Source organism: Sprattus sprattus (assembly GCF_963457725.1).
Source record: "Sprattus sprattus genome assembly, chromosome: 3".
In the NCBI taxonomy this organism is placed as follows: domain Eukaryota; kingdom Metazoa; phylum Chordata; class Actinopteri; order Clupeiformes; family Clupeidae; genus Sprattus; species Sprattus sprattus.
Window position 1 is genome coordinate 38,969,349 of NC_137922.1, and position 17,120 is coordinate 38,986,468.

Genomic DNA, 17,120 nt, shown 5'->3' on the forward strand with positions numbered 1-17,120 from the left:
CCTGAGTACTGATCACCATGACCTGTCACTCCACTGTTTATAATAGTAATAATAATAATAATAAACTGTATTTGTATAGCATCTTATATACAAAACAATGCAGCTCAAAGTGCTTAACAGCAAATAAGTTACGTGGACAGCAATGACATGCACAATGATCCACATAAAAATAGACATAAGATTAACATAAAACATCACACACACACACACACACACACACACACACACACACACACTCACGCACACTCACGCACCATCTGAGGGCCATTTGCCACACCCGCGCAGACGGACTTTGACCCCTGATCCTTTTGACCCTAGTGTCACAACCCCCCTTTTGTGTTCTGCCCATGATAAAGTGCAAAAACATAAATTAATAAATAAAGTTTACATGAAAACATAAAGATAAAGACAAAGATAAAGACAGGGATGGAGTGCAGAGATTAAATACATAAATTGCATAACATAAGACAGAAAATGAATAAAACCTCAGAGATATAGTTTATTTACCCCCTTTATATCACATTATACTGTTGTAGCTAGTTAAAGGCTAAGGTAAAGAGCTTTCTTTTAAAAACTTTTAGCGAGCTAGCTTCCCCGTATATCTAAAGGCAGTGTGTTCCATAGCTTTGGGGCGTAATTGACCTATCGCTAAGCCCCGCCCCCCATTGTGACAGTTGCTAAATCGGACACTTTATCAGAGCTGACTAGAGTTTACAATGGCAGCTATCAGTGACAAAACTATATCCCAAGAGGCTCTAGACAACTTTTGGAGACAAAAGGACCTGATTTCGCCTAGAAGCCGTCAAAAGGGACTTAATTATGCAATGGAGGGATATGTATACAATTTAAAACTCGATATGGTGGATAACAACCTTAAATTTGAGGCTAGAATTTACAGAGCTCAATGCAAGAGGGAGAAGCCTCAACTCACGGTCATCTCGATTGCAGATAAATACATCCAATACCAGCATTGTTCATGCACCGCATGGGGAAGATACAATGAATTCACAGTCAGTTAATTTAACTAATCTGGAAGGCACCGTAGCCTACACCTACGTTTATTAACTAGCAGGAACCTGCCCCTGACAGGACAGTGTCCTAACCATAGGCTATGGTCCTAACTGTCTAGCTTGTTAATGTAACCTTGTTAATTACCGGCATGCGTGTGTTTCGTTCACGTTGTCATGTTAATCCATTATTAAACCTACCGTTTGTTTAATAGAATGGCCGATTTTTAATAAACTAATAACTGACAAAGTTACGCTAGCGCAGCTATTGAATAATTGACGTTAGCTATTTTGAACCAGAGATAACTTGCCTAAGCCTAGCATAACATCAGTGGTGAAAGTAAGCAGGTACTGTGAATAATGAGTAGGCCTATGCCTTTTATCATGTAGGCTTAGTTGATTGCTTTAGCAAAGGGAAATTCTAACAAGAGTATGGCAGAAAGCTAATGAACGTAGCGTTCACTGAGTGGTCTGTCACACAGCTTAATCCACCGGAGATATTTCGGACCGGTCTTGTTTTCGTTTAGGAAATGAGATAGGCTACAATATACCCCATTGCCTATCTTCTCACGATAACTCGTATCAGTGTTGTATCTACCCCATGCACATCGTTTGGCCATTTATGTTGAAACTACATTACCACAATTACACACTTGTTTTTGTCCCGTTGTGGCTTGGGGAAAAGGGATGAAATATACCCATTCTGCAGCCTATCGAGATACCTACTGTCGGTGTTACATGTACCCCAAGCACATCGTTTGACCATGTTTTTTTTTTTTTCATAAGCAACATCAATCGATCATTAAATTATTGAAAAAGGTCTCCTCCCTGTTGTTTTCAATGGAGTTATCGGAGGTGATGTCCGAGTCCAGTTCAGGCTGGAATGTCATTGGTTCATCTGCGTTCTAAGGGCGGCGCTTAGCGACAGGTCAATTGAGAAAGGCTGCATCCCCGATTTTCTTATGGCTGTTGCTCAGATAAACCAGTATTAGATGATCGCAGTGTTCTTGAGGGCAAGTATTTGACAAGGGAGTTTGCAATGTTACCCGGTTCCCGTCAACTTCCCCGACTTTAAGGTTACTCTGTCTCTTCGTGTTCTCTCCCTAGCTCCTGTATTCCAGTGTTCCCGTATTTGATTTTCAAGTTCACGTGTTAAAGGAACACTATGGAGTTTCTTAAGCCGCCAGGTAGGGGGCTACTTTCTGCTGGACTATTCAGTAATTTATTTGCTGACTTTCTTTGTCTTGTGTTGCACTTGCTTGATGTTTGACTGTGTTAGGAAAGTTGTTGGCAAGCTAGCCAACATAGCGATCACAATAACATTACAAAGAAGCCGACACGAGCCAAACGTGTTATAACAAGCTTGCTTACATCGCTAACGCGATGTCTTGCTAATGGCTAAACTTAGTTAAATCTGTTGAAATTCCCTTACTTTGTTTATGACAAACTAGCGAGTCAACAACTTTCCTAACAGTCAAACATCAACAAGTTAGTAATACGGGTGCTCCACCTGCATGGTAAAGAGACCGGGACTGTCGAGGTCACCATCCACAGCATTGATGCCCTTCAGCCGGGGGACCCTGCAGCGCCCCCATTGCTGGGTGAAGGTTTGACTGCGAAACAGCAACAGAGAGTGACAGGCCTGATGGACCAGTGAAGTGCTGTTTTCGTGCAGCACGAGGAAGACTTCGGGCTGACAGGGGTCGTTCAACACCAGATTCTGACCGGCTCTACACCACCCAGCTGGGAACGATACCGGCCTGTGCCTCCCAGCCTTTATCCCAAGCTCCGCAGTCTACTGAAAAGCATGCTGGAGACTGGGGTAGTACAGTAGAGTTTCAGCCCATGGGCAGCTCCAATTGTCATTGAAGGCTGCCTGATATTCCATTTAGATTTAGCCTCTGACTACTGGCAAGTTGAAGTCGATCTGAAAGACAGGGAAAAGTCTGCCTTCACGACCCCTATGGAGCAATATGAGTTTGATCGGATGCCTTTTGGATTGTGCAACGGTCCGGCGAATTTCCAGCGGCTAATGCAGTGGTGTCTGGGGGGGATGATTCACAAATCTTTGTTAATCTTCTTAGACAACGTGATTGTCTATTCAACAGATTGTGACAGCCATTTGTGTGACCTGGCGACCTTTCTCGACGCCTGCAGGAGATGGGGCTCAAACTACAACCCAAGAAATGCCGGTTTTACCAGAAAAAGGTAACTTACCTTGGCCTTGTAATTATCCAGGAGCGGTAGCTACAGATCCGATGAAGACCGCAGTAGTGGAGTAGTGGGCAGCACCAAGCACCGTCCATCAGCTGCGGTCCTTCCACGGCTTTGTCGGCTACTATCGTCGGTTTGTCAAGTACTTTGCCAAGATCGCAGCCCAATTGAACCTCCTCCTGCAGGGAGGTAGGACAACAAACAAGAATACCCCAGTGGTGTGGAGTACACATGTGTGAGCAAACCTTTTACCAATTGAAGGACGCCCTGGTGAGTTCCCCAATTCTGGCATATGCCGATTTCAACCTCCCTTTCCACCTCTACATTGAGGCTAGCCTTGATTGGCACAGGTACAGGTACAGGTACAGGACGGTAAAGAGAGGGTAATCATATATATGCTAGTCATAGCTTACACCCTACCGAAAGAAATTATCAGAATTATGGCTCCTTTAAGCTAGAATTTTTAGCATTGAAGCGGGCCATAACTGAGAAATTGAAGGATAACCTCTGGGGTGCTACTGTTTAGGTATTTACTGATTATAACCCTCTTGTCCACCTGCAGTCAGCTCGGCTTGGCGTTGTAGAACAACGGTGGGTATCGCAGTTGGTCGACTATAACTACACCCTAAGATACAGACCAGGGAAGACTAACCAGAATGCAGATATCCTTTCAGGGTTGCCCGGGGAGCAGGTGGCTTTGGTATGTCTGCTGCAAGGAGGGAGTGGAGCCCAACAGGAGGCGGAAGAGGACTGGGCCCACCAGCAACAACCTGATCCTGACCTGTGCCGGCACGCAAGCTGGTTGGAGAGGGGGTCCCCACCGACTGCTCAGGAGAGGGAGAACGTCAGCCTGGCCTTACAAAGATGGTAGCACTCTTGGTGCCTGTTCAGTCAACCTACACGATCCAGATTGTGGGTATAGATTATTTGTCATTGTGCGATCTGGCGATAGCCACCCCTACACATTGGTAATGACTGATTTGTTTTCGAAGTATGCAGTAGCTGTCCCTACCAAGGACAAGTCAGACGCGACGTCGACCACCGCCCAGTGCTGTCTGGACTCACCTGTTCCAAGTCTTCGGCTGCCCAGAACAGATCCTTTTGGATCGAGGGGTGCCTTTGAGTTGGCTCTCTTCGCGGCATTGTGCCAACTGTATTGATGCCGGACAGCACCATACCACCCACAAGGGAACGAGGCATGCAAACGCTTCAATCAGACCCTTTTGGGTCTGTCGGGGACCCTACTGGAAGAGGAAAAATTGCAGTGGCAGGCTATGCTGCCAGCCTTGCTCCTAGTCTATAACAACGCCATGCATAGAACAACCTACATGACCCCCCATTTCATGGTCTTGGGACGCCACGCATGCTTGCCAGTAGACTGGATCCATAGAGTAACCGTACAGGGGGACACTCACACGGCGAATGGCTGAGTCCATCTAGCCTATCCACGGGATCGAGGGGCAAAGAGGAGGGGTTTAAGAAGACGAGGCTGCAGACTCACGAGAGACGGCGGGGGCAGCAATACAGTGGCAGACCAACCTAACGGGGCTGCAACGGATAGAGAGGCAGACAAGAGCACGCCATCGTCTCGGAGAGCCGCGTTTGCAGAATGATCAAAGCTCACAAATCCTGACCTAAGGGACGTAACATTTCCTTCATGGTTAAACGCTCCGTTGTTGCTGTCTACCTGGCCTGCTGTGTTTTGATCCCTTGCCTTGTCATCCGAGGTTTGCTGGTTGCCGTTTCTGGATTGGAAGAAACTCCACTGACAAACCATTGGAACCACGAGGAGCCAACGTTGTAGACAACTCAACGCTCACAACATCCAGCGTAAAGGGAAGTAAAGTTGCCATCATGATCCTCTTGAATTGTGCAATGGCCCGGCTGAATCTTGATTTTCTGTTTTGTTGTGGTGTATGTTGCTGCCGATTCCGGGAGGCAGGGCTGGTCCTTCCTAAAGGCGACTTAGGCGGTTGCCCAGGGCGCTCCTCAGCCATAAACTGCGCCCAGCAAAAAAAAGATTTTTGTGCCCACTTCTTTACCTCCAACTAATATTTTGACATTCAAAAAATGAATCTAATATAAGGGAAAAATTTGCCAAAAATTGAAAGAGGAAGGGGTACATACCTCCTAGGTGTTGTCAGAACATGCTAGCAAATTGAGGGGTATGGTTTAAATGTGTGTGACCAAGCAACGTCGACGAAAGAAACTACGAAGAGGCAAAAGCCATCCAGGGCGCAATTTAAAAAAAAAAAGAAAGGAAGGTAAATCCTTAAACCCTGTTTTTAGCCAAGAATGAATCCCAGATTACAAAACGTTCATGAATGCCAGAATTGCCCCGGGCACTTTAGTGGAGTTAAGAAGAAAAGATGTTCCTTATCATTGAAAGCCTTCCTACTCCCTGTCACATAGTTCTTAAAGGATTTTACAGAGGCAGGTATATAAAAAATAATATGTCCATTTATTATACATCATAAAAAAAAAAGACATGATTAAAATATTGCGGGCCAGCCAGTCATAAATTACACCAGGGGCGCACAGATAAAGCTAATACAACAACACTACAAATGTCTTACTTGTTGCATAGCACACCCATTAAGGAAGACAAACAAGGCAACTTGTCAACAAGTGAGGAATTGATTAATTTAAGGAGGGGAGGAGCGATTACAAGGACCATGCGGATGACATACTCACTTTTAGGACTGCTATATCCTCCATCTCACAAACTCACTTTAGGACTGCTATCCTCCATCTCCTTACACTATAAATGAGAGGATACTCACTCTCTCACACACACACACACACACACACACACACACAAACACACAAACAGGAAATATACATGCGGATTTCAGCATGAAATATTTGCAATGCTGGTTCACATCATGTGAGGTCGGCTGCAGACTCTTAATCTTTGGCTCTGGCATTCATCATCTCAACATATCTGGACTTTCCTTCCTTCATGTTTTTGATGGTTTTGGAAGATTGTACCACAGCCGTTATGTTTTTGGTGAAGAGCAGCATCATATGGAGTGTGACTTGACACAATCTGTATTTTTCACTATTTATGTATGTATTTTATTGGAGAACATTCAACTAACTATTAACTTTTTAATGCCACATGCTTGGGTGTCTGTATTTATCTACCAAAATGTTATAATTGGTAAAATGTAGCATGTAGAAATGAATAATATTTCTACTCCAAAGGTCGATTAACACCCTTTAGATTAAAGTAAATACAATCTTTTAAAAATACGAAGATACTTAACGCTGAAGTATTATAAAATGAATTTAAAGCATTATTTAGCAAGACCTCTATTAAATACTGTATGTATGCTATTTTTGTATCGAGGGATGCTGGAAGATGGTGATATAGTTAGTTATGTGGATCATGCATGCTCTATGCAAGATACAGATTGGCATGTGATTCCATAGCCAAGAACGTAGTTCTGCAACTTGTTATGAAAAGAACACCAAAGATAAGGCAGAGCAGGCGTCATGGTCACCTACTACAACCTTATCACATGTTTTGGCAAGGAAAGTGTATTTATATAGCACAATTCGTACACATTGGCAATTCAAAGTTCCTATAGAAATGAGCACATAAAATTACACATAAAGTAAAAGTGCAATAAAAGAAAATAGAAAGATTAGAGATTAAAAAGAGCTGGAGCCATGCCTTGTTAATAATGTTTTTATTAAATGTTTTCCCACTGAATTTGTATTTATTTTTTAAACAAATGTTTGTCTTTTTTTGCTTTTGAGTTATATGTATGGATATGTGTGCTGAGGAGTCTTCCTCTTGCTGTGTAATGGATGTTAATGTAATTAATAATAACTATTTTCTTTTGATTGTCTAAAAAACAAAAAGTGCATGAAAAACTAAATACATTTCAAAATTTCGGATTGTCATTGAGCAGTTCTTGCAATCGTCATCATGCCGGCCATACGTATAAGCTTGAGTGGGAGGAAACCAGGTGCTGCCCTGCCTTTATCTGACGCTGCTGGAAAAAAAACAATTAGACTCATCCAAACAGGTCAACACAGTGTCAAGGAACAGGCACTTTAATCAATGTACCGGGGAAGGTGAGAGCCACCTCTGTTCTCACATCACAACCGTGAGACTGTCAAAACAAGTTCTCAAATCACAACCCAGTGCGAGCGACAAGTTAATTTCTCAGCTCAAAATCCCAAAGCTGAAAAGATTGAGTCACCTCTTAAACTATGTTCATTTCATACCATTTGCATACAGGCACGCCGCCATAGTGGCCAACCGGTGAACAATAATACACAGGTCTCAAACACTATTCTCAAATTCTCTACCAACCTGTCCACAGACAATATGTCTGATTCTGTTTCAGGATTCAGTGCACTGTGTACCTTTTGTGGTAAAAATATGTAGCCTCCCCATTTTGCAACAGTTTGAAACGTGAAGTTTAACTGGCCTTCGGTCTCAGCGTTCCCCTCCAACGGAATTAAATACCACCTGTCCACATGGCCACATGTGCATGGCTACGACTCATGTCCTTACCCTTTGAAAATACTCCTCCAGGTTCTTTTTTCATTCAACTCTTAAACTTCCCTCTTTCCCTTGAGTGGGTAAAGATTGTTGAATCCAGTCCTAGCTTTTCCTTCCTTCTTCGTCCGCATAGCCCATCTACTCTTTACCTTTGCCTGCAGGACACTTATACCTTCTCTCTGTTCATCATCTACTTCTTCCTACTGCCCCTTCTCTCAAATCAGCCTTTCTATTTCGCCCTGCTGTCTTGACTTGGCTTGACCTTGCTTTACCTTCCTAGCTTTCTGACAAACTCCATACCTTTCCATGCCATAATTATATCTTAACTCACCCATGCGATTCAATTTGCTCTCTGCTATACCCTTTAATCCTTCCAAAATTCCTTTTAAATCATCACTGATGCATACTCACTTTTGAAGAGGGGCTAATAATAAAACATTAACTGGGTAACAAATTCCTAATTTATTCAACATATTTCACTACCCAGAATTACATATCTTTTCTTACAGTGAATCTAGGGTTAGGGTCCCACAGTGCATTCAGTTTACTAGAAACTTCATACAAAGTACTTGTACACACACATATTGTTCAGTCCAATACTAGTACACACACATATTGTTCAGTGTGTATACTAGTACACATTAGTGGATGCATGACAGTTTTGTGCATCTTGCCGTTTTGGTCTGTAGCACTTCTCGTTTTCTTTCCTCTACAGTCCTGAACACTTCTGAGAAGTATTTCATAATTTGTTTCATAATATTAATTCAAATATCTATTGAGTTGAGTCACAATTATCTGAGGCTACCGCAAGGAGTTTAGGAACTGATGAGGTTGGTGTGCACCTCAGAATTTTAGGATTTCTTTGCATTGCTGAGTGCCTCATGAACCTCGAAGTAACTGCAGTGAGCTGAGGACACGTAACAATACATTGTGCTTACAGTATGAAATATGGTTATGATTAAGAATTTGACAGAAGCTTTGATCCAAAGCAACAAACACAACATTTAATCATTGAAAACCTGAACAATAATACAAATTAATGCATATTGTGTATTTACAGTGTATGTACAGATTCTTCAGGTTCAGATTATCATGTGCTAACACTTGGCAAGTATAACTCTATGTGCTGTTACCAAGGGCTACTCCGTATGTAAAAGTTTGCTGAGGTTTGTTATACTGTCATAACGTCATTAAAAAATCTTTATAAATAGCATAAAAGATCACATGATGGATTTGCAAATAGCTTGGTATTATCTTGTTTAAATGTAATAAGTCTTTCCCAAATAAAATCTATACAAGGCCACATTCATGATGGAGGAACAAATGGCCTCATGTAGGGGACACCACACCAATGGAGAAAGTCAACTGGTCACCACCCTATGGGATACAAAATGGCTGATATGGTTCTCCACAGGAGAGGATGTTTTTATTTAATCATAGAAAGAAAACCGCAACAGTATGCAACATAAATCTTCTCAGAATTGCTATGATTGTGTAAAAATCTAAGTAAAGCAGAAGAAATGATCTCACATCAATTAAAACTATTTTGATGGTGGTTTAAATCAGGAATGTGAATGAACTGGAATGTAAAAATCGTTTTTTAGAAAAGGCTATTTATACATCTTGGCATAGACTCACTCTAAATATCCTGCACAACACAAGCTTAGATGGAGGCAAAGAAGCCATGCACACTAGAACTTTAGCCAAGACTTAAACTTGTAGCTGCCTGTGCCTCACAAGTCCTCTTCCTCCGCTTTAGCTATGTGGCATTTCCTCCTCAGGATGTCCTACCAGCCAATGGGGACTTGCAACTCCCCCCTGTCATGGCATGAGCAGCGCAGCTCTAAGGCAGGGTGGGGTTGTCTATGGCGTGGTCTGGGTCACAGGTGAAGGACACGGTGATGGCGTAGCGAGTGCCCCAGTTCACCTTCTCCACACGGTGCAGGTTCTCTGAGCCCGATGAGAAGAACGACACTCGCCCTAAAGAGAGGTGGAGAGATGGGTCCAGGAGTTTGAGTGTGTGTGTTGAAAGTTGAAAGTTTTAGAAAAAAGGGAGTACCTGACACCTTCTGGCTGATTTAGGCGACACAACGGTCGTTAATCCTTTCTCATTACTACATGCATGCATTTACTTGTATGGAAAATGCTATGAATTATTATTATTTTTTAAAGATTTATTTATTTATGGACAGTGAAGTATTTTGGACAGAAAGTAAGGAGGAGTGAAGAGGTGGGGAGAGGATCAGAAAAACAACAGCAGGCTGGAATCGAACCTGTGTCCATGCGGGCATTGTAGCCCGTAAATGGGGGGCTTATTGGCTCGCGCCACAGTGCCCCCCATGAAAATCAGATTTGATCGATTAACAAATGATTCCCCTCACCTGCTCTTGGTTCCACTGTTCGGTTCCCACTGGCGTCCATGAAAATGAAGCGACCGCCACCAAAATCTGACCCATAGTCAGATAGGTAGAGTAAAGAGGTGTAATCAAAGGAGCCATACGTCACCTGCCAGAGGCATCAAGAAGACCCGACTCAAGCATACAAGCATTCAAATACGAAGAACATGTAGAGTACATTTACATCTATTTATTGCTTTTATCCAAACTATTACAATTTAGTTTAAATATATTTATCTCCCTCTGGAACGAAATACTGTTTTCTGATTGGCTAATGGGGTGTACATTAAGTTCGTGGAACTGCACACCTTGGACGTAGTCCCAGTAGAAAAGTTAAATCGCCGTTCCATATCAATGCTCTTGAATGGTTACCATTGACAACCAACGTAACGTTTATTTTTTGACAGCTAGGATAATTTGAACCAAGATGGCGCCGTGTTGGGACAAGTTAGTGGGCAATGTTTTATGTCAATTAAGCTATCTACACGACTATCTACACGACTTTTTATATGTCTAAATTGACTCGGTTAGTTGTTTATGTTCTACTCCGCGTTGTGGTGTTCTTTGCCCCGCAGCGTCCATTAACTTCGTAGAACTGCACAGCTCGTCGGCCGTTATCCCTTACATAGTCTCTGTAAAATGTGTAAAACTAGTAAAAGATTAGATGTGTGCGTCGTACGGTGTATACTCATGTGCATGTCCGTATTCAGCAAGTAGCGGGTGTACCTTGTCGATGTGGGGGTGCCAGTACTCGTCATGAGAGGTCCTGGCCTCAGTGCTGTTGATGCGGGAGAAGAAGGTCGGCTTGGTGAGGTACATGCGAGACGAGTCCAGGCCAAAGGTGTCCGCGATCATCCCCTGGATGCGGCTGCGCACGTCTCTGTGCATGCCAATGGGAAAGGGATAAGGGCATGCAGTTGTGCAGTTTCTCATGGAGGTACTTCTGTTTGTTCTCACAAAAGGCGAATAGGTTTGTTTAGGCCTTCACAAAAACTGTATAATTTGTGTATAATTTTGTAAAAAGATTCTTGTGAGAGAGTCTTAGCGGACACGGTCAGTGGTCAGTGTTGGGTTTGTGGTGTTAATGTTCATGCAAAGTTGCGTGGATATGGCACGCAGGACCATGACCTTGAAGTAACTGAACTTGGCAGGAAGGCATGTCTACACGTTTGAAATCAAAGATAAAGGTTACTGGAACAAACACTGTGTCAGTTTGCAGATAAATATTTGAACAGTTTAATCTTGAGGAGCTATGACCTACTTTAGCTAAATAATGAAACTGTGACCTCATTTGCTGAGCACACAACTGGTTTATCAGATGTAAAATGGTGGGAACTACGATACGACTCATGTCCTTACTTGTAGAGATCAAAATCCTCCTTTGAGAAAACATCTTTGATTTGCGCTCCTGAATACCTGTAATCATGGGAGACAGCACACTATCAATGATTACAGTAAAGATTAAATGTTTTTTTTTGTACATCACAAATTCAAATTAAGCTTAACTTCCTAAAGGTGCAGTCCTTGATAGTGTTAAAAAGATTGTTGATATTTGAACGTAACACCCAATCAAATACACCCCTGCTTCAGTTGGAGCATAAGCACCCCTTGCTGCTGATTGGCTGGAATAGTAGATTTCTCAGCCCACGCCACTTTGTTCCCTATTTACAGGATTGTTTTTTTTTTAAAAAGCACACAATTTGACAAAAAGTTTAATGGATTAAAATCCAGGAGGACATTTTTAAAGAACACATTTTACAAAAAGATGGTTGGAAATAAGCTAGAGCAAGACCAAAGGTGGCAATGACTTTCTATGACCGATTCTCTGCTTCTGCTTACTTGTAGATGTTAACAAACTGTTTCCCCATGGACAGAGCCCCTGAGTGCAGGTCCAGTATAGAGGCCTGCAGGAAAGGGAGAAAATAAAAAGCAACCATGTTCATGTTTTAAGACACCCACACGATAAATATTTAGTACCAGATATTGCTGATTGTGTGGAGTAAGGTTACAGGCTCTCACCCCTCCTTCAGATCCCCCCAGTGCCAGCCCTCTTTCAGCAAGCCTGTGAGGAGAGAGAGGAGTTTGAAAATGCCACAACCATTTTACTACGGTACTATGAAGCAAAAGGAAGGGAAGAGGAGAGAGAGAGAGGTCCGTACTGCCTGAGAGCTAGCGCCTCTTCTCTGGTGACGACAGTGTCTGTGACTGCTCTTGCACATGACAGTGGTGTGCAGCCTGGGCAGTGAAGAACAGAACTTTTAGCATATCCACCCAGTGAACAACAGACCAGACACAGTGCAAAGAGAACATAACGGCATTCTTTCACACAAACCGAAAAATAATATGGAGAGAAGCAGGAAGCAGTAGAGGAGATGTCCAACTGATTAAAAAATGAGTAAAAGAGGTTACAAATTATGGTAGGTAAATAAAGGAAGAAAAACAGACGTTGAAGGGGAACAATGGAAGATGGAAGGAAAGAGATAGTGATGTTTGGGGTAAGAGGAAGAGACGGCTCAGAAATGTTTTGTGCTCATCACCTGGGAAGCGCTTGTAGTTCTCATAATCTTCTGAGCATTGCACAGGGAAGACCTTTGGCTGCTGAAGAACTACACTGCGTGAGACCAACGTCTCTGCGATGTCCTGGTCCACGGTAAAGTACCACCAACCCAGTGTGGCTACTGCAGTAAGCGCTGCACACCACAAGGTGCCAGCTCTCCGTTTCCATTGAGACGCTTGTCTCTGTGCATTTCCCCTACTCACCAAACCACAGGTCATAAAAAAGAAAAAAAGAAACATACAACAGCCACACCCTTATGCAAACACTAACACACACTACAAGGGGTGAAGTAATTTGCACTCTTAGTTCAAAATGTAGTCCTCACAGGCTATAATATCTCAAAATCCCAATCTAGACCATGCATTCATTTGGCAGGCCATATAACAACAAAACTTCATGCAAAGAATGCACATAAATAGAATAGAAATAGAAACATAGCTCCTTCGTTTCTGGTTTGAGATTAAAATAAATGGTGCAAGTAAGATCATGTTTATCGTTAAACAACATAAACCACATTAGCTAGCCAACTGCAAGGGACATCAGGACTGTTTCACTTTACAGTGTACTGACAAATGTAAATTAGTCGAACTTTTGCCCTATGAAACAATGAGACAGCCTTGGTTACCTTTTAATTTTTTTCTCTATTGCGCCACCGCCATTAACTTTTACGTTCCCTCTCCGTTGCGCGACCATTTCAAAACAATTCAGTACACACCATATGTCTCATCTCAAATGCAAACTGTTCAGCATGCTATGAAGAGCAGTAGCTTTACTCTGTCATTTCAAAATTCTGCCATTACAACACGTCTACTTCCCGTGTTACATTATAATGTGTCCGCCTGTGGAAATTGTATGTAATACTTAATAGCCCCTTATACATGCGTCAATGTAAAGCGGTTACATTGCGCCTACCACGATAGAAACTCGCGAGCGTGTTACAATTGCCTCATGTATAAGGGGTCTAGATGTAAACCGTTAGTTTTTCCGCCGATCGTCTGAGCCTTTCGAGAGAGGTGGTTTACCACGTTAATTCGTCTTACAAAAGGGCGTGTCAAATCAGGCCGATGTGTCATGGGGGAGGCCGTGCGTGACTGGGGGGAGACGGTGACAGGAGGCTAGAAAGTTCACTCCATCATCTCTTTGAAATTCCTTATTCCATGAGTGGTAGGCTACAATTACTGGCTGTTTTAAAATATAACTAATAGCCTAACGAAACAAAATAACCCAGGAAGTTTCATCTTCGACGTTAAGGCTTCTTCCAATACTGACAGCTGACTCATAGCTTGCAGGTTTGCGGGAGACGCGACATTTGAGGGATGTCACTTAATTTAAACCTTTTTTGCTTCCGTTAGTGTGTGTGTGTGTGTGTGTGTGTGATAGAGACAGAGAGGACTCAGTAAAACATCAGAAAACACCGTGTCTCGTAAGCCTTAAACTATCAATCACCCCCACAATGAAATATGCCATTACAGTCGCGACAAACTTCTTGGCATTGTGGTGCGCCCAAAACGCAAGCTATAAACGTAGCCATCCTAATGTAACCAAAATATACCTCTGCTGATATGCCTAACCTTCGTTCTATTTAGAATTTGTCTTAGCACTATGCAGGAATAAAATAGCATCTACAGTGTCAGGATTCAGGCGCTCTCGCCTGGCTTCTATAACGCGCCCTGCTGCACTGAAGGAGCGCTCACTCGCAGCACCTGTTGCTGGAACGCATATAATTCGTTTTACAAGGTGCTGTAGTCGTGGGAATGACTGGCCTGGTTTCTCCCAAAAGGAAAGTAGATTTCCCTCTGCTGATCCCGCGTCTGTATGGAAGTTTGTAGAGAGATTGCCGGGGAGTAAAATGCTCCCTTTCCGTTACGTCTGCTGCTGGCTAGTAATACAGACAGCCGGAAAGGTTAATAAACGGAATGAAATAGCTACACATTACACACGCTATGTTTTAATAAAAGCCACGTTACTCACATACTGGTTAACACTGTTTGCTACAGCACATAAATGTTTGTCGCTACATCCAAACTGCGTCACCGTTGTCCCTCCCTGTGCTCCAGCCGCACCATTTTGCTTGCAATGTGAATCATTTAATTGAAATATGCTTATTGGCATTTGTTGCACCTTAATCATTTTCTACAAACATGATATGCTATGTATGGTGTAGTAGACTGAGACTCTATTCACTACTGCACAAAAACTAGACACGTTTGAAAAACTAGACGTTTGCAATGAAGTAGGTTAACTTTCGCCAATATCTCCGTAAGGGAGATGGGTTATGTGCTCAAATTTCCTGGGATCAAAGAAGACGTTAGTATTCATGTGCAAACTAAAAATCACGTCTCAGGATTGCTGCGCATGCAAGTTATTTCGGGTGTCTCAACTGTAACTAATACCACTGTCATATAATTATGAGTCCAGTAAAAGACGGAGCAAACACAGTTTTACCGTTGTTGAAACACATCCACGCGTAGACTCGTTTTCTTTCCATCCGAGAGTGGTTATTCAAAGAAAAATATTAAGCACTATATGCTGATAGAAAGAAGGGAACTTTAAGCCACTACACTGCCTGTGCCCGATGCGGATCCACGTTGATGTTGTTAGTAAACAAACCAGGTGGGAGCACATCTCCGTGGTCTTTGCGCATGCCCGAGGCAATGTAACCGCTTTACATTTTGCACATGTATACAGGTAACGACAAGAGCCGTTTCCCTTGAAAATCTTCACACCTACACGCGAATACGATACGATAAACTGATCTGATCTCAGTGGCACATGTATAAGGCCCTAGTGTCTACCACTAGAGGAAACCGTTTCAACAATTTTCAAAATCGGATTCGGAGCAAGGTAAAAGGTTACGTGTTAAAGGTACAGTAGTCCCAATATTTTTTTTTAATGAAAATACTGAAATGCTGCTAGACCTTTCGTGTCTTCTATGCATTTTCAGTCTCTGTTGGGTCGTTTGTGAAAAAAAATGTTGACAATGTAAAGGACCAGTAAATGCAATATATACAATGGCTTAAACACAGAAACAATAAGGGTAAAATCCACAGTTGCGAAAGCATTTTTTTACAGCACCTTTTAAAAAAGAATAGCATATAGCCTACGATTTCTCATTATAATATGGGTTTAGTCTTGAACATTTAGGTAGGCTATCATTGATTCAGAACCAATAATTTTGTTTTCCACCATGATGCCCATCCCTGCCTACATGTTAGAATAAATGACCTTTTGATCGTAATTAAAATGTTGTCTGTGCTGTGATTTCCCTTTTCCCCTTTCTGAATGGGCTAACAAATACATTTTATTTTTTAAATACATGTTAACCTGGAAAGAAAAGAAAAGAAAAGTTGATGAGCTGGCATGAGATGGGTTAACCTGTACGGACCTGATTTAGAAGATTTGTTGATATATGTTGTTTATTTTTTTTTTCATATCTGGTCATGTGATCTTAGCTGAGCAACCACCCCAGACCAGTGTGTATTTTGCACTGCTTAAACTGGCTTGCAATTTCCCAGCATAAACAGCTCTTCTCAGCATATAGCCTCCAGCAACTGGCAATAGTATTCAAAAGCAACTAGACTTGTAACCAGCAAATATATCAGTCACTCCTCCAGTTATACAACTGTGTGTGTGTGTGTGTGTGTGTGTGTGTGTGTGTGTGTGTGTGTGTGTGTGTGTGTGTGTGTGTGTGTGTGTGTGTGTGTGTGTGTGTGTGTATGAGTGTGCAACCACACTGACATTTCTCTTTGTCTTTGGGAATCAGTAGGCTACTCTGTCAGTACGTCTGTCTATCTGTCTTTCAATTGCAGGTCTGTACTTTTCCAGCAGGGAGCGCCAATGCTAGCATATGAAGGGCTGTGAGTCTTACAATTAATTGGGTTAACCACTAATAATGAGCCTAACTGAATTTTACAAATTAACTTGGACAGGTCTATGCTGTATTTAGGGTATGGCTTTTACGTACCAATATTTTATCTTCTCCCCACCTAGTTGAGGTAGCCTAAACTTTCTCGCTGTACACTGACATGTTAACCTAATTAACCTATTAGATAGGTTAAAGGCTACAGACAGAGAGCGCCAGGTCACCATCTCTTCTAGGCTTTAAGGCACTAGCACAGCACACATCCTTCCACCTGACGTCACATTATCAAAGGTACGAAGAGCCTGCCACGTTATAGCTCGTATCTAAGGACGTTGCTGAGGGGAGGGTACAGTGAGGTTGCTCTGTCTGTAGTCATGCACCACAGCGAAGCACAGCAAGACAGCATGCTCTTCGAGACACAGAACGGAAACCGGCTTTTGAAACGCGCCTGAGGATACAACGCACACGGATAACCTGTAAAGACGAACCATAGTAAATGGGCATGGTGCTTTTGGGGACAGGTGCAGGAACACAGAGTTAAGGAACAAACCTTTTCTGTGGAAGA

At 42.5% G+C, this 17,120-nt stretch overlaps 1 protein-coding gene across 1 annotated transcript; it reads right to left on the minus strand.

The window, feature by feature from the left end:
- Window positions 1–9,478: 9,478 nt before the first annotated feature.
- Window positions 9,479–13,475, minus strand: ogfod3 (2-oxoglutarate and iron dependent oxygenase domain containing 3). The gene is made up of 9 exons (XM_080834226.1): window positions 13,319–13,475; window positions 12,674–12,888; window positions 12,296–12,371; window positions 12,156–12,198; window positions 11,976–12,040; window positions 11,496–11,552; window positions 10,863–11,016; window positions 10,122–10,245; window positions 9,479–9,720 (listed from the first exon to the last, which is right to left on the minus strand). The coding sequence occupies exons 1-9, from the start codon at window positions 13,384–13,386 to the stop codon at window positions 9,584–9,586; spliced, it is 939 nt and encodes a 312-aa protein (XP_080690352.1). The 5' UTR covers window positions 13,387–13,475; the 3' UTR covers window positions 9,479–9,583.
- Between the last annotated feature and the right edge of the window lie 3,645 nt (window positions 13,476–17,120).

What these genes read in the sequence shown, in the direction of transcription:
- ogfod3 (XM_080834226.1), bottom strand. Translation starts at nt 13,386, where the DNA reads ATGGTCGCGCAACGGAGAGGGAACGTAAAAGTTAATGGCGGTGGCGCA. An exon ending in CAGTTTGTTAACATCTACAA is followed by an intron (nt 11,553 to 11,975) that starts GTAAGCAGAAGC and finishes CCATGATTACAG; the next exon opens with GTATTCAGGAGCGCAAATCA. An exon ending in GAGGATTTTGATCTCTACAA is followed by an intron (nt 11,017 to 11,495) that starts GTAAGGACATGA and finishes TGGCATGCACAG; the next exon opens with AGACGTGCGCAGCCGCATCC.